Consider the following 21,488-nt stretch of genomic DNA (forward strand, 5'->3'; position numbering starts at 1 on the left):
CACTGAGGATACCCAGTTGTCTCCCAGCCATTCATAGTTTTTCAGCTTTTTCGTGTTCTTCAGTCCCAGGGCCAGTAGGAAACTGCTGTAGGCCGCCTATAATTTTTCAGCTCTATATATTCTTTTTGGAATAGAGTAATCAAAACTGAATTCTACATACAGCTATATCACAGATATGTGTTAATGATAGTATACCTGCAGTTCCTTACTCCCAAGACAATTAAAAACCTTTGAAATTAGTGCAAATTCTGCTCTCTATTCCTGCTGTATCTCAGTATTGTTAAGAATACTATAAAGAATATCTGGAAACTAAATTCCAATGTGAAGAATACCTGATGCTTCCTAATTATTCCTTTGACAAGTTCTCACTGCTGTAATGTTTAGGTATATTTACCATGAATATTTCATCACTAGCAGAGAAGCCTATTTTTATTTATTTTTTATTTATTTGTTAAACTTTTATACCACCGTTCCCTTAGGCTCATGGTGGTTTACAAGATAAAAATTGTAATAAAACCCATAGTTAAAACCATTAAAACCAATCCACAATATCAACGTTACGCAACAGGCGAGCACTCACTAACCCCCCCCCAACTGCCCCACATTAGCCAAGGGACATCAGGTTGCTAATACTATATTACTGTAATATGGGAGTGAGGCAATCAGATCATTCAGATGAACTCAGGGAGCCCAGATCTAATGTCGGGACCGCGCCCGCCCGCCCTGGCCTCAACCATATGCCTGGCGGAAGAGCTCAGTCTTTTAAAATGGGCCAAGGGAAGCCCCCACCCTGCAGCTATCTCAACTGGAATGCCACTGCAAGCGCTGCAGGGCCATGGCAAAGCATACAGGGAGGCAGAAAGAGTGGTGGGTGCCCTCTCTGAGGGGGTGGGCAGGCTTCCATGCGGAGCCTAGGCAGCAGGGATGACAAGATCAGGAGAGGTTGTGAAGGGCACAAGCAGGGCAAAGTATATGGCAGGGTTGTTGTGGGGGGGGGAGGGGTCCTTCCCTGTCAACCCTTAGTGGGGAGTCAGGGACTACAGCAGCACCTTCACACAGGCAGTAGGGAGCCTTCCCTGCAGTTCCTCGGTGCGAGGTTGCAGTGTTTGCGGTTGGCCTTCCATGGCACTCTCCAGCATTGGGAAGATACAGCATTGGTGGTACCTGGTAGATCAGTGGAAGAGGGTCCTCACGCTGAGGGCCAATCAGAGGCCTGGCATGTCATCATGTACTCCAGGCAGGATTTTATGTGGGATGATGATGATAGTATGCATCCTTTCCAAGAGCAGCTAGTATAGTGACTTTGCATTGCCTGGTGAATGTACATAAGCATTACTGAGTGTGCACATTACCTTGCAAAGGAAACAGCATTCATCTGCTCCTGTTGTCATTCTCTCTGTTGAGGGTAGTTCAACCAGTTGTAGATGGTGTGGTATTAATATACGACAGTAGTGGGAGAGATGCTGCTGATCTTCCCTGTCTCTCCCCCTCCCCCCTCCCATTGCCCTAGTCTTCTCCAGTCCCAGGTTTATTCACAAGGCAAAAGTTTCCAACTTCAACTTGGGGAATCCCAGGAAATGTGGGCTCATTGGGAGAATCTATGGAGGGGTTTCACCTGGAATCCGTTGCATGCCATTTTTTGTCTTCTGAAGCTGCCGTTTTCTCTGGGGAAACATCTCTGTAGTCAAAATCAATTGTAATTCTTCAATAACTTGAGGAGCCCTGGAAGCTGGCAACCCTAGACTCAAGTGCAACATAAAATAGATTTGTCTCTTGAATATATGATGGGTAATTAGTGATTCTTGGGAGACTTTCTGAGCAAGAGGGGTAACATTCTTTCACTGTAACTAAGATGTGAGATTCTTCCACTTACATATACAAGGAGTAGGGTATACCCTACCCAGAAATCTCAGCCAGAGGCAAACTTGGAAATTAATCATAAAGGGTTTTTATTGAAAAACAAAAGTCACCAATACAATATTCACACTATTTAAAGCATGCAAAAGGATTTGAGATGGTGCAAAAAAGGATTACATTTTGGATGAGAAAAGATTTAACAGCTACCATTCACAACATCCAGAAGCCCAATAAAGATGAGACAAGCAAAAGGCAAGCCAGGAACAGCACACTCAAGACTCGGTCCAGTGTCATGTTCAAATAGCCAGAAATGTGTCCTTAGGTCATGTTTGTGTAGATTACCTGTGAAATAAACAGCAACCAGCTAATAGCATTAGCAAGTCTGTAACAGAAATCCTGATTGAGGGAAACCTTGGGAGTGAGGTAATTCAGAAAGCATTCTCAAGCAGCTGCAACATTTGTATCTGATAAAGTGCTTGGTTGTGGAATAGCCAGGATCTAGTGCACACGGATTGGGAAATTACTAGTAAAATGATTTAATCTGGGAAGAAATTAGGGAAAGAAATGTGAGGTGAAGATTGTTCAAGGCTGTCATGAACACTAGCAAACTGCCAGGAACGCTATACTATTGTCTGAGGGGTTCCCAGGTGTAAAAGATTGCTTGATCTGGCCCCCTTACTCTGAGATTGCAACCTTAAGCAAGAGAATTCTGGCTATCTCACTTTAAGCAAGTATGGCATATTTTGGGCTCAAACACATTTGTCTAAGGTGGATCAGAAATATGGACCTTTGTGGGCAAACTCTGCCCTGGGCATACAGAAAGATCCTAAAGGGGCCTGCCTCTAGTAGTAGCCATTTATGTCAGGTGGCTACAACTGAGGGGGGGCAGAGAATTAAATTCAGGTCTCTGCTTCATGCAAAAGTTAAACTATGCTCAGCAGACGGACAGTTTCTTCCCCTTCATCTTCTGTATTGAATCAGCTAGTTATGTTTGTGGTTTTACAGAGCCAACTTGCTGTAGTGCAGGGCGGTCAAAACTGTGGCTCTCCAGATATCCATTGCCACCTCTGGTGTAGTGGTCAAGAGCAGCAGCCACTAATCTGGAGAACCAATTTGATTCCCCAGCCCCGCACATGCAGCCAGCTCTTCCAACCTCACCTTCCTCATTAAGGTGTCTGTTGTGAGGAGAGGTAGGCAGTTGTGAACCATTTTGGGACTCCTGGGAAGTGAAAAGCAGGGTATAAAACCCAACTCTTCTTCTAACCCCTTGATCCTATCCTAGAGAAAAATATTTCCTATGATCAGAAGGGCTTGGGATGGGGGGAAAACCCATGGTCCTTGCCTTGTGGGATCCAACCCAGCATATTGACCTTCAAACAACTAATCTTTCTGAACAATTTATACTGCATGAAGAAGGGAACGTCACAAGACCTGTTGAGTGATATTCAGACTTAACATTTTTGAAATGTAAAGGTTTTTTTTTTTAATCAAGCCAAGCTTCTCGTTTGCCATAGATTTGCTCACAAGTAAAAAAGAACAGTGTTGCAAGCACCTCTGCATTTGTGCAGTGGAAACATTCGGTATGTTTATCAGCTGGGTAGCTACTTGCTACACAAATGGTTCTGTGTTTCTTTTGGTACCTTTAATCCTATGTACACATGGGTCAAACCTGATACAGTAGATCCAGAAATGGAAGGAGGCAATACAAATTAACAAGGACAACATAAAGACAAGCAGAGACACATATATACCCAGAGGAAGCTTGGGGGGGGGCACACAAAGTACACCAATTATTGTTGGGAGCACGTGTTAGCATTTTAAATTACAGTATTTGCTGGCGTATAAGACTACTTTTTTCCGCTGAAAAACATGCCTTCAAGTGGGGGGTTGTCCTATACGCCAGGTGCACTTCAGTTGGGATAGACATAGCTGCCCATAGTGGCCCATAGTACCGTAACGTAATGTAACAAACTCTGTATTTTGAGCAGAAATGTTGGAGGGGTCGTCTTATATGCCGGCAAATACGGTAGACCATTTTCTGCCACGTTCATTATAAAATTCAGTATGAATAATGCTCTCCGACTACAGGATTGTCTTTTTGTAAGTAAGGCTTCTTTAGAACTTCTGAGGCCCTCAGATTTATTTGCAGTTCACTCTGAAGTCTGTATCAGGATAGTTAATATAATTACTTTATTCTTATATCACACCCTTCCTGGTGGCTCAGGACAGGTAACAATATAGGTTAAAATAGTCTTTAAAAACTAGTAGGTCATTTACATCATTTCAGCCCCCTTCAGTAAACTTGGGCAGGGGGAGGATCCAGTCCTCCCTGGAAAGGCAGATCTTCCTATATTCTGGCAGTGAGACCAGTACATTTGTTCTACTTGGCCTCAGCCTGATAGGCTTGGTAGAATAGAGCTCTGTCTTGCTGGCCCTGCAGAACCAGTTAAGGTCCCACAGCGGGCCGATCTCTTTCAGCATTGTGTTATACAAGGCTGGGGCCAAGACCAATCTCGCCTTTTAGGCCAGGGTTTTCAGAGATGATTTTGGTCTGATGACCTCAGTGCTCTTTGGGGGGTGCAGTGGTATGCTGGTCCCAGACCATTTGGACTTTAAAGGTTAATATCAATACCTTAAACTTGATCCAGTCTCCAAACTGGAGTCAATGCATCTGGGAGAGCACTTGAGCCACCGCACTGCATTTTGAACTAGTTGGAGTTTCTGGAGCAGTCTCAAGGGAAGCCTTGAGTAGAGCCAATTGCAGAAGTCTAGTCTAGAGGTGACCACTGCATGAATCACTCTGGCTCGGTCTAATACCTAGAGATAGGGCGCAAACTGTCATATCTGGTACAGTTGTAAAAATGCCAGGTGGGTGACGTTTGTAATACATCAGCTCACTTATTCTGGGTTATCACATTTTATTTATTTAAATTTTATTACTTGCTTGCATTGCATGAGCAACCAAGTCAAATATTCTTAAAACATATATATCATGGGCTAGATATGAAATTCATCTTCCCAATCCCATGCATAGGTTTCATACACTGTATTCTTTTTCTGTCTGTAAAAGTTACAATAAAACAAATACTGAAATCAGTTACATACTTATGTGAACTTTCAAAACCATTATCTTCGTAAAAATAGGGGGGAAGGCTGAAAGGTATGTGAAGAAAATGCAAATGTCTTCTCACTTCCTTACTTAGAAAACAGTAAGCAATGCAAGTGTTCACCTAACCAGCTGATGCCATCCTACCTACCCTTCCTTGGGAGCCAGCCCCTCAATGAACATAGCAGTTTTTCTTCCCAGTAAATATGCATAACACTCAGGCAGCAAAAGTTGTGGTAAGACTACTGTTAAAAGCAGAGTAAGGGACTTAAACAAAGCCAGACAAGAAAATATACACAAATTACTCATACAACCCAAGAAGTACACAAATGTTGATTTATTTAGTGTACATTTCTGTAAATTCACAATAAATGAATGATAAATCTGAACTACACAAAGTCCAGTTCACAGATACCGGAGCTAAGCCCCCTACCTACAGTAACACCAACTAAACTACTATATATGAAGGAACCCGTGAATATAAAGTAACATTTTATTGCAAAGAAAATATTCTAGACTACTGAAAATATACACAGAAACTATAGGAATTAATCTTCATTCAGCATAAAATAATGGATTTCTCGGACTTAATGCAGTGATCTATGAATGCACTGTTTAAAAGGTCAGTTCTACTGAACCCCATAAATGGATCAGGTGGCTCAGTATCCTGATTCCAATCATAGCCATTGAGAAGCATAAAAGCAAGTATTTACAGCAACAGCCTTTCACAATGTATACCTCAAAAATTAAATGGTAGACTGCTTAATATGAAGGTTCTATTTATCAAGTCACCTGGAATAGCGGTCCCCAACCTTCTTGTAGTCGGGGACCGCCTCCGAGGGTGGGAGAGAGCCGACGGCCCGGCCACAGCAGCTGCACGTAAACGTGCACGCGCAGTTGCCGCACATGCGCGTTTCCGCCACTAGGTGGCGCTAACGTGCATGCGCAGAGCAGCCGCACGTGCACGTTTTCGCCAGCAAGGGTGCAAACACGCATGCGCAGCGGCTCAGCACGTTTGCATCGCTGGCGTGCCAGCGGCCGCGCCTGCCTCTTCCCCCCCTCTTGCTGCAGGGGGGGGAAGGCAGACGCGGCCACTGGCGGCCCAGTACCATGGCCTTAGCGGCCTGTTACCGGGCCGCGGACCGGGGGTTGAAGACCCCTGACCTGGAAAGTCTAACTGGTACCAGATCATCAAATTCTTTCCAATGAATTTCATAAGCTTTTGAATTCAACCAGTTCACTCTTGAAAAATTAAACTTATATAACTTAAGGGAAACACAAATTCATGTATGGCGCAACTTTGATTTCATCTTAAAAGTTCAACATCCTTTTACAAATGAATGCACCAAAAAGCTGCATTAATATCAGCCTCCAATACCTCAGTCTTTGTGCAATTAACTGAATGCAAAAAAGGAAAATATGAGGACTCACTAGAAAAGACAATAACACTAGGAACAGTTGAAGGCAGCAGGAAAAGAGAAATACCCAACAGGAGCCCCCAGTATGCAAGAACTGAGCAAGGCTGCTATCATTTGGAGGGCATTCATTCATAAGTCAGAAGTGACTTGCTGGCAATTAACACACATACAAAGGAAAACAAATTGTGCAAGCCCTGTTCCAAACAATTTTTGTCCTGTGTTTCTCTTTAAATTCAGCAATATTTTAATTTTCTGGAGTTTTCATACTACATCATTATGTAGCTATCTATACAAGTAGGAGAAAGCCTTAATAAATGTGATCAAAGCTTTGACTATAAATGCTTTGTAAGCTTTTTTTGATCAATGTGTCATGAATCAGAAAAACAAGCCCACTCCTAGTAAATTAGGAAGAAGAATTTAATGGGAAAGAGGGCTGATTACTGTATTTGCTGGCATATAAGACTACTTTCCCCCCCTGAAAAACATGCCTCCAAGTGGAGGGGGGTCGTCCTATACGCCGGGTGCACTTCAGTTGGGATAGACATAGCTGCCCATAGTGGCTTCCCGAGGCCCGCCCACCTCATTCTATATTCCATCCAGTATTGCGCAGTATCCAGAGCGGCCGTGGCGGGTCATCAGCGTGGCTGCGGTGAGCATCAGCAGCGAGACAGGGGTGCCAGTCTTTTCGGCATGACTGGCCCATTCTGCTCAGCAGGAAGTGGCGCTCCAGCCTGCCCCTTGACTACATAGAGCTCGCACATGCGCACTAGTGCCGATCACAGGGAGATGCAGGGGCAGGCTAGGTATATAACAAACTCTATATTTTGAGTGGAAATGTTGGGGGGGGTCATCTTATACGCTGGCAAATACGATATATGCACATTTATGGGTAAGCTAGTGTGATTTCCAAGTAATCATGCATTTAAAAACAAGTGTGAACGATGAAAATGAGGCAACTGAGACCCAATGCAAACCAGGTTCAAATCCCAACCCCACCATGGAGTTCAATGGGTGGCCCAGTCTCCTAACTCACGGGTATGTTGACAGAGGAGGAAACAATGTACATTACTCAAATTCCTTAGCAGAAAAACAAGATCATGTACTTATTTACATTTACATAACAAAATGCAAGATGCAGAAGGAAAATAAAGCTCAGTAAAAAGAACACCTAAGAACTGTAATTACACTTTGAAACCACTAGAACAGGGGTAGTCAAACTGTGGCCCTCCATATGTCCATGGACTACAATTCACATGAGCATCTGCTGGCAGGAGCTCATGGGAATTGTAGTCCATGGACATCAGGAGGGCCACAGTTTGACGACCCCTGCACTAGAATATCAACAAGTTAAACACCCAACGTACAAATCTAAATGGCACACCTAGTTTTAAGCCTTTTCAGATCCTTTGCAAAACCAGTAAAGCTATAATATTTGAAACTCTCGGTTAAACACATTTGTAGATTGCAGTTTGAAGTTCCATAGCCCCTTTAATTAAGAGTAGGAATTAGTTCATAAACTCCAGATAAAAAAATAGAAGGATTCCACACAGAAGAGAGAAGAGCTATTTCTTTATGCCCCCCCTTGAGTCTCAAAGTGGCTTACAACTGCCATTTCTCTCTCCACAACAGGTACCCTGTGAGGTAGGTGGGGCTGAAAGAGCTTTAACAGAACTGCTCAGTGAGAACATCCCTAAGAGAACTGTAACTAGCCCAAGGTCACCCAATTGGCTGCATGTGGAGGTGTGGGGAATCAAATCAAGTTCTCCAGATTTAGTGTCTGCTACTCTTAACCATACCACCATACTGGCTCTCTAATACTAAAGCATTACCGTTACCAACATAATCTTTCCTCTAACTACTGGCACAGTAGACAGTAGACAACAAAATTGGAACAAGTATTAAATTTACTTAAACCGAAATCTGGGAAGACAGACAAAATATTTTGCTAGCCTACTTAATATTAGTAAATCTCATTACTGTACAGAAAAACGTGATCAAGCAAAGAAGGTTGAAATTTCTATCAGAACAGATATATATTATAAGACTTCCGGGGCTTTGGTCAGAGGCAGACTCAGAAATTTAAGCTTCTAGATGCACTCTCCAAAGCATTTCATGGGGGAAAACAATGGGACAGTGCCTGATTGCTGCAAACCCTCATAAGTGTGCTTAGGATAAAATTCCTCACCTCTGACTGAACATGCCGTGCCAAGTAAACATAAAGCAGAAGATACCAGTGTAGCATCACTGTAGGCACTGTTTCCAGTTTGAGTGTCTGCTACTCAATATACCTACCAGAAGCCAGTTTGGTGCAGACACGGTCATTTATGAGGCTTATTGACATTCACAGTACTGCCACTTCGCCTTAAAAGAAGTTATTAGTAGTTTCTTGGCTTTCCAGATTAGAACATGCATGTAGAAATGTTTACAACTCAAACATGTCCAGTATAATCAAAGCTCTAATAATTTCAATATCTAAGTGTCTGTAAATGTACATTACCTATTATTTTAGGTAGCAAAGTGATCATTTAATTGTATTATGCTAAACGGTTTAATTTAAATTGTTAATATCTACCAACACAATCAAAAATTCACAAAAGTAAAAATCGTGTTTGTCTCTAGACATATTCATTTACAAAATACACAACTTTCAGTATTCAACCATCATTCTCTGTACTATAAACAAAATGTAAAAGCATCTACAAAAGATGCAAATTACTATTTTAATATTGCATAAACATAGTGTTGACCATTAAGCCGTATGAGCCACGCATTTTAGGATTTTTTTTTAAAGATTCAAAATAAAGTGTACTTAAATTTTGTTTAGGCCACCTTGCTACAATTCCCTCTCTCCCGTATGGGACGAGCGAGAGGGAAAAAAGGTTAAGTGCTCAGGATCTGAAGGTCCAGTTCTTGAAGCCTCCTCACACAGATCTCCGTGGAATCTGCCCACTCGGTTCTTTCCGCCGCCGTTGTAACGAGCGCGGCTGGGAAAGGAGCCCAGCCCAGCCGGTGCGGCCTGCATGCTGCTCGCTGGAGGCGCCGCGCGCCAAGAGAGGCCAGGCAGAGAGCGAGAGAGCGGGCGGGCGGGGAGGCGAGGGGGGAGGGGAGGCTCCTGCTGCTGTTGCCGCCACAGCTCTCGTCGCCGCCTCCCCTCCCCCTCCTCTCTTGTCTCTCCCCGGCGGGGGCTCCTCGCCACAGCCTCTCTGCTCCGCTCTCGATCATGTGACCCTAACGTAACCGGACAGGAAAAGCCGCCGCCGCCGCCGCCGCGCTGACTCCGTTGTTGCTGCTGCTGCTGCTGCTGGGCGCGCGGAGACGGCGGGGCCCCCGAGAGCGCGAGCCAGGTGAGCGCCGCCTGCCCCCCACGCTCGGCGTGAACCCGGGCGACGGGCAGCGAGGGGAGCCGAGGGCCGTGCACGGCGGCCTCGGTGGCGGCGGCGGCGGGAGGGAGGCCAGGGCGCCTCCAGCCCCTCCCCCGGCACACACCATTGTGTGGCGGGGGCGGCTGGGCCGGGTGGCGAGGCCTGCAGGGGTTTCGTCCCGGCTAGGCGGCCGAGGCCCGAGGGGAGGCGTGCTGAGGAGGGGGGGTGGGGGGTCGGTCTCCCGGCCGGGGCCAGAGGGGCGCCTCCGCTGTCTCCAGCCCCCCTCGGGGAGGGTCTGAGGCGGCCTCGGCCGTTAGCGCTCACTCCCCCCCTCCCTCCGGTTCCCCCTCCTCGCGCTGGCCGAGCTGCGAAGCGGCCTTTTCTTTTTCTCTCACCCGCGGCAGCAGCCCGGCCAGGGAGGGGGAGGGGCGGGCGCTGAGGCAGCCGCGCGGAGCGGGAAAGGGAGGGAGGGAGGGAGGGAGGGGGGCGGAGGGTGGGCGGCTCCGTCTGCGTCTCCTCAGCAGTCTAGGCGGCCCTGGCGACAGCGGCGGATCCCGTCTCTCGCGCGCCTTAGGCGCCTCAGCTCGCTCGCGCTGCTTACGTCGGCTCTCGCTGCCGTCCGTCCTTCCTACGCCCCGCCTTCTCTGTGCGTCGCGTCTACGGGCGGGCGGGCGCGCGCGCACGGCGGCCTGGCGTCGCGTCGCATGCGGAGTCAAAGGGGCCGGGCCTGCGAGGACCGAGGGCGCGCGCGCGGGCTCCCAGGCGCCTCTCCCCTCCCCCATTCCTCGCGGGTAGCCAATGGGGAGCGCCGCCGCGGAAGGCTCTGCGCGACTCACCGGAGAGAGAAGGGGTGCCGGTCCTCCACCGCTGGGGGCTGCTGTCGCTTCCTCTGGGCCGCCCTGCAGCCGGGTCTCGCCTTTCCGCAAGGGCTCGCTTCAACGTGCTGCTGGCCGGCGCTCCCAGGCCGCTGTGGCTGCCTCGGAAAGGAGGCGGCTCTCGGGGCACTCGCTTCATCTGCCGCGGAATGCGTCCCAGGGAGGCGTCTTCGTTGCTTCTTGGGGGGGTTTTAATCAGGCTTCACATCCTACGACTTGGCTTCTGGCTGCTTTTTGCTCAGCAGGTCATGACTGCAAAGCAAAAGGTCCGTTCACAGATCGAATGAAATGCTTTCAAATTGTTTCCAGAGACAATTTTGTGGCTTGAAATAGCTGTGACTTTAAATGCAAGAGCTACCTTTTTCAGGTGTGTGTCCTAGCGAGCTTTAACTAGCAGCAGCTTTAACTGCAGTGAATGTTGTTAGTCTTTAAAAGATTCTTATTTTGCTACTACACGTTAGCACAACAACCCACCTGAACCATTTTGCCTTGTCCTGCAAACATCTTTCTGTAGTCTCTTGAAATCAATGGGCTAGTACACTGATGCTTTGAATCCTGACGGGGCAGGATTGGAAAAACTGACCTTTACAGTTCTGGCATACAGATCCTGATGTTTCAAGCCGTCCTGTAGCTATGTTTGCATATTATAATTAGTGAAAAGTTGAGCTCAGGACTCCCTGTATCCACTGTTGCCTGAGCTCTCAGATGTATTGGAAGCCCACTTTCTCTTCTTTTAAAACAGTGATTTCAAAACTTTTTCGGGCTACCACCCCCTTAGCTCCCAGGCCACATCCCATGTGCCCCTCCCCCAACATATAGAAACATCCATCTCTTTCATGGCTGTTAGGTATACTGCAAATTCAAAACACACTATATTGTCTACACTTCTTTTTTGGTTGTTGTGCAGCAGCCATATTTTAGTCTGGAAAACAATATACAAGTTATTTGTGAAAGTCATTTGTAAAACCCATTTTGGGTCCTCATTGGGGAGAATGAGAGAAGCAAGCACTGGAAAATCCCATGGCCAGGAGCAAGCAGAAGGCTTTTCCAGCCTCCCAAAGGTGGAGACTTTGGGGGAAGGGTTGGCAACATTCCTGGAGATCTGGGGTGGAGTCTGAGGATGGGAAGGAGCTCAGCAGGAATATGATCCCATCCAGGCCACTTTCTGAAGTTGTCACTTTCTTCAGGAAGCTAAGCAGGGTTGGCCCTGGTTGGCACTGAGATGGGAGACCACCAATGAAGTCCACAATCACTACTACCCAGAGGCAGGCAATGGCAAGCCACCTTGGAATGTCTCTCGCTAGGAAAATGTAGCCACAGCTAGAAGGATCAGGCTGCTGCCCCCCAATTCCTCACTGCCCCCCTGGATCCCTCCACTGCCCACAAGAAGAACAATACCGCCCACTCTGGGAACCCCTATATTGCCTTCAGCAAATCGCTTGAACACTTGGTGCAGTTCAGATAGTACAGAATTTTCTAGTAAATTGCCATTTTAATTAAATTTTCCTGGATCACATCCCATTTTAATCAGCAGAAAATCACACTTTTTACCTTGATTTTATTTTTAATTAATTTTATTTCATCAAGTTTATTTGCTTTGCAGATTTTAAAAGATGGATTTGGCCAACCATGGGCTTATTCTTCTGCAGCAACTTAACGCCCAAAGAGAGTTTGGTTTCCTGTGTGACTGTACAGTTGCTATTGGTGATGTCTACTTCAAGGCACACAAGTCTGTCCTTGCTTCTTTTTCTAATTATTTCAAGATGCTGTTTGTTCATCAGAGCAGGTAATTATAAAAGCATTCTCCCTTTTTAAAGAGAGGATATGCACATTGTTGAAGGAATTGTGAAATTTAATGGCATCCTAATGTGGGCTGCTTCATAATTCATAGTAAACCTTTTCAGTTTCATTCGTGTATCCATTTAAGACATTGGTTTGATTGGGCAGAACAACTGCAATCCCTGAAGTCTGTCATTTCAATTTAAAGTCTAGTCCACTGCATCCAAAAATCCATTGCAGTTTTACAAACAATGGTTTTAACCACTGCAATAGAAATCATTATATACCTCCCTGCCTGTGTAACTCAAGTTCCTGAATGTGGAACTCAAGAGTATGTTTTCCATTCCAGTTTTCTGTCTTTGCGGCCAAAACCAGACTGAGTTCTTAGAACTTGATTTACGGGGGAGGAGGGGGACTATTAGGCAGTTAGGTATTATTCCAATGAAGTTTGTATATCCAGTCTACTGTGCTGAGCACTGATGAGGGAGGAATTACTGATTTTTTTAAAAATCTTGTTCTTGGATGTTTTAAATTAAATAACCTTAGGGTCTCTGGTACACTAGTTCCTTTTTCATTGTACCTTGTGGGAAAGGAACGCATGAGCCAAAGGCCTACTTTCAGTCTCGCCCTATTGTTTCAGGTACCCACATATCCAGATACAGAAGGGTTTCTGTTTTATTTTGGTGTGTGTGAAGGATCTGTATAGTTCTACAAAATTCATCTGTATTTTCTGCACATAGCAATCTCTATCAACTTATAGTTATAATTCTCCTCTTCTGAAATTGATTTTAATAGTTGTTCTGGTTCCTAAAATCAGGATACAGTTCTTTTTCAAAAACATAAGTTTTGCTTGAGAGATTGCTACATTGCTAATCTCATATTAGTAAGAGAGCTTCCTAGTTTACTTAGTGATATTTCTGCTTTTTCTGAAATACTGTATGTTGATCTTTTAATATATATATTTTAATACCTTTCAGTGAATGTGTTCGTTTGAAGGCAACTGACATACAGCCAGATATATTCAGCTATCTCTTGCATTTGATGTACACTGGAAAGATGGCACCTCAGCTCATAGATCCTGTTCGATTAGAGCAAGGAATAAAGTTTCTGCATGCATATCCATTGATTCAAGAAGCCAGCCTTGCAAGCCAGGGAAATTTTGCACATGCAGAGCAAGTTTTTCCTCTGGCATCTTCTTTGTATGGTATTCAGATAGCAGATCACCAGGCAAGAAATCCCACAAAAACAACTTCAGCAGGTGACAAGCCAGTGCGCGAACCAAGGCCGCAACCATCCCGAGTAAACCAAGAGCAGGTGCATGAAGGTTCTCAGTCATCACAGGTACCACCACCAACTTTGCCTCAATTGCCCCAGACAAATATGGCCCCATCTGACCCACTGCAGTCTTCACTGTCTCCAGAATTAGTTCCAGCTGCTCCTCATTCTTCTCCACCAGGAGATGAAACAAACATGGAGGCCTCTTCTTCAGATGATCAGCCTGCTTCTCTCACAATAGCACATGTCAAACCAAGCATTATGAAAAAGAATGGAAGCTTTCCCAAATACTATGCTTGCCATCTCTGTGGCCGACGATTCAATTTGCGTAGTAGCTTGCGTGAACACCTTCAGATTCACACGGGAGTGCCATTCACAACGAGCCAACATGGAGAAAGTAGTGTTCCTCTCTCTCTTTGTAACAATGCTCCTGAAAAGGATGCTATGGAAGCGGCTGAAGCTGGAATGATTAGTGACAGTGAGCTGCAGCAGATCTCAGATTCACCAATAATTGATGGACAACAGCAAGCAGAAACACCACCCCCCTCTGACATTGCCGATATAGATAACTTGGAACAGGCAGATCAAGAAAGGGAAGTTAAAAGACGCAAGTATGAATGTTCCATTTGTGGACGCAAATTCATTCAGAAAAGCCACTGGAGAGAGCACATGTACATACATACTGGAAAGCCTTTCAAGTGCAGTACCTGTGACAAAAGTTTCTGCCGAGCCAATCAAGCTGCTAGACATGTGTGTCTAAACCAAAGCATGGACACATACACCATGGTAGACAAGCAGACACTGGAGCTTTGTACTTTTGAGGAAGGCAACCAAATGGACAACATGTTGGTGCAGACCAACAAACCATATAAATGCAACTTGTGTGACAAAACATTCTCCACTCCCAATGAGGTTGTCAAACATTCGTGCCAAAGTCAAAACTCTGTCTTCACTCTAGAAGAAGATAGATCCATTTTATTAGGAGGCGGGGATGCTGAAACTACAGAGAGTGATCACTCTGTCCTAGACTCTATCAAAAAGGAACAGGAAGCAGTGTTGTTAGACTGACTGAGACTAACATCATTTTTAAAATAAAAGTTGTTTTATTCATTTTTACTAAACTCAGCCTCTTCCCCTCCCCCAACCAAAATTACACTGACATGGAAAGAAGTCTGACTGTTCTTTTCCCAGCAAAAAAGTATAAAATTAATAAAGGGTATTGTATTAAATCATAACAATTGATTTTAATACAGAGGAAATATATAAGGGTAATTCAGCTAACTATGTGAATATTGGTAGAAAATGTTCCTAACAAGTTCTAAGCAATTGTAGGTTTTTAAATGTATACTCAAATGCATTGGGATGCAAGATGTGAAGAAGACTGAAAAGAAAATATATCTAAATACAATTATTTTCCCTCCTAACAAATTGCCTTTTATAGGAAGAGTAGCTTATGTACCAGAATTCTTACAGTTCTACACTTATAAACTGTACATTTGTCACTTTACAAATACTCAGAATTGCCCATTATGAATGAAAGAAATTCCTTCAGTGCACAGGGCTGGGGCGTTTCATTTGTTTTTGGTCAAATATTTGTTTCCAGATAACTTCATTGGCATAATGTTGATTTAAAAAGCTTATTACTAAAGCAGTGATTCCAAGCATATGAACTTGGAAATAAATCTCAGTGAGATTTTCATTTCCAAATAAATGTGTTTAGGATCAGATTTTTACTGAAATTGCAGTAATAATGTGATGGCAATCGTTTTATATGCATAAAAAGTTTGTGTGTGTATACTTTATGTATATGCAGGTAAATGTATGCATGGACGTTCCCAGAAAACTCTCTTGAAGAATAATTGAATAACTTTTAATGTCTAACAAATTGGTTCTTTTAAAAAGTATTTTTAAATTTTTCCAGAGTGTATACATTTTGTGTCCAGCAGAATGGAAACTGGTAATGATAGTGCTGTTGAATGTTGTCAACCAAGACCTGGAGGAAAACAGAGACTGTACATAGCAAGCCCAGTTCAAAGTATGAGGGAGTGAAGGTTTTGAGTCATTGCAGGGTCAGAGGAGGGAAGAAACCATTTTGTCTTATTCATCCAATAGTAATCTGAGTAATCCATGTTTACTTGATTAACATGTAGGAATTAAGAAATCTGGTCTTTTGTTAAGCTACTAATATCTTCTTGTAACACCGCAGAATGGAAGAAGAATGAAAATACATCATGATTAGTTTTCAGTAACACTGCCGCATCCAGTAGAATCCTGTATATTTTTTAGGTTCCATTCCCATAGGCTCCTGTTGGGGAAAGTATGCAAAAAATAAAGGAGACAACATTACACATTGTTTTTGCTCAGGATAATATTGTCTGCTAATTTAAAAATCAGGTTGCTGATTTTTAACTTTCTCTTTAATATATAAGTAATTTAATATACTCCAGTAGTATTAAAAAAAAGCCTAAGTCGACAGGAGTGACTTGAACAGTTATTAGTACTGGTGGCAAAGTTTCAGTTAGCAAAAGCACCCCATCAGAAATGGAGCCAGTGTGTGTTTGGATTGGGGCGGGGGGAGAGGCAGATATAGCTCTGCTCTTGTATACACATTTTATTTGAATATCATCCTATTTTGTGTCTAGTTATGTTTTCCAGTTTGTACGTTTTTATACATTATTTCACTGAATAAAGAATTGTATAAAATGGAGTTTGATTTCTATTTAGTTAACTGTGACTGAGAGCTGATATAGAGAATGGCAGGAGTGCTGGACTAGGTAGAATCTGGAAGACCCAAATTTGAATCCGTACTTTGTTAGGGAAGGTCGCTGGGTGACCTTGGGCTAGTCACACTCAGTTTAAGCTATCTCACAGGGCTGTGTAAATAAAATGGAGGAGGGAGAATGGTATTGTAAGGTGTTTTGTATCCCCATTGAGGAGAAAAGCATAAGATAAAACATATTGTACTTAAGAATTGGTTCAGAGATCCCAGCACAAACCAAAACAGCCCTTCCTCTTGTGCCGGAAGCAGGACATATACTGAAGCAGCAGCATATTCACAATCCAGGCTGGAGAAGGGCCACATATAATAATTGTGAAGATTCTACTCTTGGCTTAGTGTTTTGTACTGAGAATGATTAATGAATTTGAGAATGGAGAAAATTATCATGGTAACTTTCTCATGGACAGATCACTATTTGATCGTTTATTTATTCATTTGATTTTTATACCACCCCTTACCACCCAAGATTCAGCAAGGGGTGTGGGACCCATTTAAAATGGTCTGCCAGATCTGAATAGCTTTCTGATGGCCCTAGGAGATTTTCCTTTTGCTATGGTAAGTGCTTCTCTCAATGTCCTGCCTGACTTCTGGGATGAGGAAATGTCCAGAGCCCATGATTGCCTCCAGGTGCAAGTGTGAAGAGTCAAGCTGGCCCCCTGGTTTACTGAGGGGCTGCCGGCAATGAAAAGACACAGGAGATGACTAGAGCAACAGTGGAGAAAGACACAGGACAAATCTCATAAGACATGGGCAGTTGTTCATTTTAAAGCATATTCTGTGGCAGTGAGGTGGGAAATAAATAACACCCCCACCCCACCATTTCATCTACACTGTGTAGAGCAGAGATTCCCTACCAGGAGCCCATGGACTCCTGGAGATCCTTTCCATTCCTGCACAGCCACCACCTAGGGAACCAGCCATTTCTATTGTACCCTGCCCCCCCCCCCCAAGCATGAGTGAGTTCTCATGGTGTCTGTACCGGGGTGGGTACAGCGCTTGCACACCTAAAGCCACCTCCTGTCTCTCCCCCCCCCCCCCCGCCGGTCTTCCTTGAGCCTGCCTGATAATGCATGTGTGATGTGACTTCTGGTGACATGTCACTTCCGGGGCTGTAGCAGGAAGGTGCAGCCAGCTGATATCACTTCTGGGGCTCCTTGGAGCTTGAAAAATCATTTAAGTGGTTCCTCCATGGTCCAGAGGCTGGAAAAGGCTGGTGTAGAGCAGTGGAACTGTATCGGAGACCAGTTGGGATTTGGCCTGCAGATGGCCTGCTCAGTGGCTCAATGACTGCTTTGCTCAGCATTTTGCAGATAAAATGTCTTGTGTTCATTCTGACTTGGACTCTGCATTAGCAGTGACAGGGTGCTGACTTGCTCAGTATGGGATATTTTTCAGTTTATTCTGAGGAGGTACACAGGCTACTGAGAGGTTTCAGGACTAATACCTACTTGTATGACCCTTGTCTCCCCCGGTAACAAATCTGCTAGCGGACTGGGTCTTTGAAGCAGTTAATGCCTCCTTGAGAGATGGGGTGCTTTCCCCAGTCATTTTTGAACGTCCTGCTTTCAGGTTGCACTGCCTTGAGATTAGGCAGGTGGCAAACAAGGAGACAGCCCTCTTGATCACAGCACCAAAGATCTGGAACTCTCTCCTCAGATAGATTTGTCCCCGTCTAATGCCAGCTTCAGCCAGTGGTGACTTATGTTTGGAATTCCCTCAATGATCTCTCCTTCCTAACCAATTTAAATGTTTTGTATGCATTTTAACACGTAAAAAGTTGTTTTAATGAGGCATGTTTGGGAGGGGGGTTATTTTAATAGTTTTATAATGTAATTTTATCATGTATGCTTCAAATTAGCTTCCTTGGTGGCCTTGTAAGGGCAGAAAGGCAGGATATGAATTTTGTAAATAAAAATATTTTCCTAGCATTTAGACTAGGTAAGGTTGCAGAATACCATAAGTAATGGAATAATACCTAGCTGCTAAACTGGGGAGCCGGATTTAATTCCCTGCTCCCTCACACGCAGCCAGCTGGGTGACCTTGGCCTCGTCACAGCCCTGACAGAGCTGTTCTCACAGAGCAGTCCTATCAGGGCTCTCTCAACTCCACCTACCTCCCAGGGTGTCTGTTGTGGGGAGAGGAAGGGAAAGTGATTGTTAACCTCTTTGAGACTCCTTAGGGTACTGAAAAGCGGGGTACAAAAAATAATTCTTCTGCTGCTAAATGGGCAAGATGGCTGTCTGGTTTGATGCTAATTTAGCATCCAGTAAGGGTTAAGATCATACTTGGCTTTCTATCCAGTCAGCTAAGAGGTCCTCTTGAACAAGATGTTTGAACCATGTCAGTTTTCAAAGTTGCATTATATTCAAAGCAGGGAAAGGGGAATGTAAACTATAAGGGCACAATTAGCATAGCGCTAAGTCAATAGAATTCCCCTGCTATCAAAAAAACATTAGATGCCTAGATTTCAAAAGTTTCAAATTTAACAGATAAAAAGAGTTGCAACACTCTCCCGTATGTGTATATGGCATACAATCATTGCAATCAATTTTTAAATGATACCTCAGCGCAGGATTCTGTGCATTTGCGCCAACCAGTCTGTGTTGCTAGAGGTCTGCATGCTGTTAATATTTGTCAAGTTTGTTCGGCAGCTGAGAAGAATTAAACACATGATATGGCTGTCTATCATCATAACAATATTGTGCATAGAAACATTTAAGATAAATAGGTCTCCTTTCCATCACACTCCTTATGGATACAGGTAGAACTCATATAGCATGATCTAAAGCAGGCTTAATCATAAGCAAGATCCATTGGCTTCAATAACTCTCTGTATAGTCTGAGGAAGAATGCTTGCACTTGAAAGCTCACGCCTTGACTAAATCTTTGTTGGTCTTAAAGGTGCCAATGGACTCTGATTTTGTTTTGTTGTGCTGCTTCAGACCAACACGGCTACCCACTTGAATGTATCTTTGTAAATGTTTGGCACTGTACTTTTAATAGGACTGCCAACTTTCAGGTGCAGCCTTCAGATCCCCTGGAATTACAATGAATCTCCAGGCTCCAGGCCTCTGGATAAAATGGCAGCTCCTGATGGCAGCATCACATCCCCGCTGAGCTCCCTCTCCACACTCTGCCCCAGCTCTCCAGGGATTTCCAAATCCAGAATTGGCGGCCCTTAATGATAAAAGATGCCAATGCTTTTGGATAGTGGTTCTGACAAAATTATAAGACCTGTTGTATGTAAAAACAGCAACCATCCTATCTGAATCTCGATTTCTTATCTTAGGTATCAGAAGGAACTCTCTCGTCATATTTTTGGCTTTGTAGAGGGCATGTTTTAAAATTTTTGCTGAATAACCCCTGTCTGACAGTTGTTTTATTACTATATTGGCCTCCTTTACAAAGTCAGGAGTTCCTCCTGATCCTTAGCAGAAAGGAAAATGGTAAATTCTTTTTTAGGTGGAAAGGATGAAAACTATAAGCAGCTAGGTAGGAATTAACATCTTTAGGTTAACTGTATACTTCTTTGAATCCCCATATCATCCCTGCTAACCACAACATCTAAAAATAATTCTGGATGCATTAAATTGCATTTCAAATTTGATGGTGTTATGGATGGAATTTGCATACTTGAATTGCATCAGCTCCATCTCAGAGCCAGTCCAGAGAATGAAAACATCATCCAGAAATCTCTTGTACATTGCTATATGTTTTTTATAAGGATTTACATCCTGAAAAAATATTTGTTCTCAAATTTGTACTTCATTTATGCTACACTTTTGTCCCTAATGGAGGTTCAGAGCAGCTTACATTGTTCTTCTTTATAACTTCACAGAAACCCAGTAAGATAAGTTGGGTTAAGCATGTGACGGGCCCAAGATCATTCAACAAATTTTCATGGTAGAGTGGGAATTCGAACCCAGAGCTCCCAGATCCAAGTCTTACACTCAAGCATTACATCAAATTGGCTAGATCTATAGGATGCGGGGAGATTTCTCTATGTTGCTATTTTAACTTCTACTTGTTGTAAGATCGTGACAAAAGCAAAAAATGCTAAAGTGGAATTTGAAACACAGGACGAATGAACTGCTTAAGCTTATCTTAATGGAAAGATAACTCTGTTTCTCTTGCAGTACCAAAGAGCAAGACTCCAGTAGCAACTTAAAAAATCTCTTACAATTCAGAATTTGTTGTGATCCCTCAAGAGGCAGGGTTCTTTATTATAAAACAACCAAACTTACATCCCCACAGCCAATCTATTAAGATTTTTAATAAAACCAGTTGTCCTTAAAGCCAATTGTCGGTTATTCAAATTCACATTTAGATGCAGGCCATTGGGCTATACAGAAGGATTTGCATGACTGCAACTTAATCAGAATGTAAATAGGTAGAGGAGATCTGTTGGCTTGCGAATCCTCTACTTTTGTAATGTGCCCGTACTTAACATTCATTTTAACTTCCATTCTTAAGAAATAATACAAGAAAGGCACCAAGACTTTTAAAATGCATATCTAGAATGTTCTCCTAAAACTGATTCATCACTTAGTTTTAAAGTGCAGCTCAGATAAACCATTTGAATTTATCATTCAATATATGTCAAAATGTTTTGGTCCCTTCTCTGCATTATTTATTTATTTTGAAGAGTATGCTTTGGTTAAGATGGTAGTTTACAAATTTAAATAAACAAAGTTCAGAGTTTCTAAATCACTTATTTCAGTGACTGCATTTAGAACTGCAGCAAGCTTGAACGAAACATTTTAAAAAATCTGCCACCACAATCCACACTTGTAATAATGATTATGAAAGATGTTTTGGTATTTTTTCTCGTGGGCTCTCCAGCTTTGGCCCAACCTGACACAACCTCTTGTACTCTCGCTACGAACTGCACTACCCTTGCTACAAACACTCAGTTAGTGTTTTCAGCGGTTTGTTAGCAGCAACTTAGCGATATGTTCTTAGTTCAGCTCTCATTGAATCCTCTTGCTCAAGAGGACATGAAAAATCATTATATGAATGATGACAAAAGACACACA

The 21,488-nt window shown here is 43.6% G+C and overlaps 1 protein-coding gene and 1 long non-coding RNA gene across 4 annotated transcripts; one reads left to right on the plus strand and one right to left on the minus strand.

Moving 5' to 3' along the window:
* Positions 1–1,925: 1,925 nt before the first annotated feature.
* On the minus strand, positions 1,926–10,735 carry LOC143843549 (uncharacterized). Its single transcript, XR_013233596.1, has 2 exons — positions 10,580–10,735; positions 1,926–2,199 (listed from the first exon to the last, which is right to left on the minus strand). It is a non-coding gene; the product is annotated as an uncharacterized LOC143843549 (long non-coding RNA).
* On the plus strand, positions 9,332–16,369 carry ZBTB2 (zinc finger and BTB domain containing 2). Of its 3 annotated transcripts, none has more exons than XM_077349717.1 (3): positions 9,332–9,725; positions 12,222–12,404; positions 13,375–16,369. In XM_077349717.1, exons 2-3 carry the CDS (start codon positions 12,232–12,234, stop codon positions 14,738–14,740), a joined length of 1,539 nt encoding a protein of 512 aa, XP_077205832.1. In that variant the 5' UTR covers positions 9,332–9,725; positions 12,222–12,231; the 3' UTR covers positions 14,741–16,369. The 3 variants fall into 3 exon arrangements, with proteins under 3 accessions (XP_077205832.1, XP_077205852.1, XP_077205842.1); XM_077349737.1 differs by lacking the exon at positions 9,332–9,725 and adding an exon at positions 10,282–10,985; XM_077349727.1 differs by lacking the exon at positions 9,332–9,725 and adding an exon at positions 10,282–10,884.
* The last annotated feature ends 5,119 nt before the right edge of the window (positions 16,370–21,488 follow it).

Source organism: Paroedura picta, chromosome 1, assembly GCF_049243985.1.
Source record: "Paroedura picta isolate Pp20150507F chromosome 1, Ppicta_v3.0, whole genome shotgun sequence".
Classification (NCBI taxonomy): Eukaryota; Metazoa; Chordata; class Lepidosauria; order Squamata; family Gekkonidae; genus Paroedura; species Paroedura picta.

Excerpts from the sequence above, each read along its gene's own strand:
- ZBTB2 (XM_077349717.1), top strand. The coding sequence starts at position 12,232 with ATGGATTTGGCCAACCATGGGCTTATTCTTCTGCAGCAACTTAACGCC. Across the intron at positions 12,405-13,374 it reads CTGTTTGTTCATCAGAGCAG|TGAATGTGTTCGTTTGAAGG; the intron begins GTAATTATAAAA and ends AATACCTTTCAG.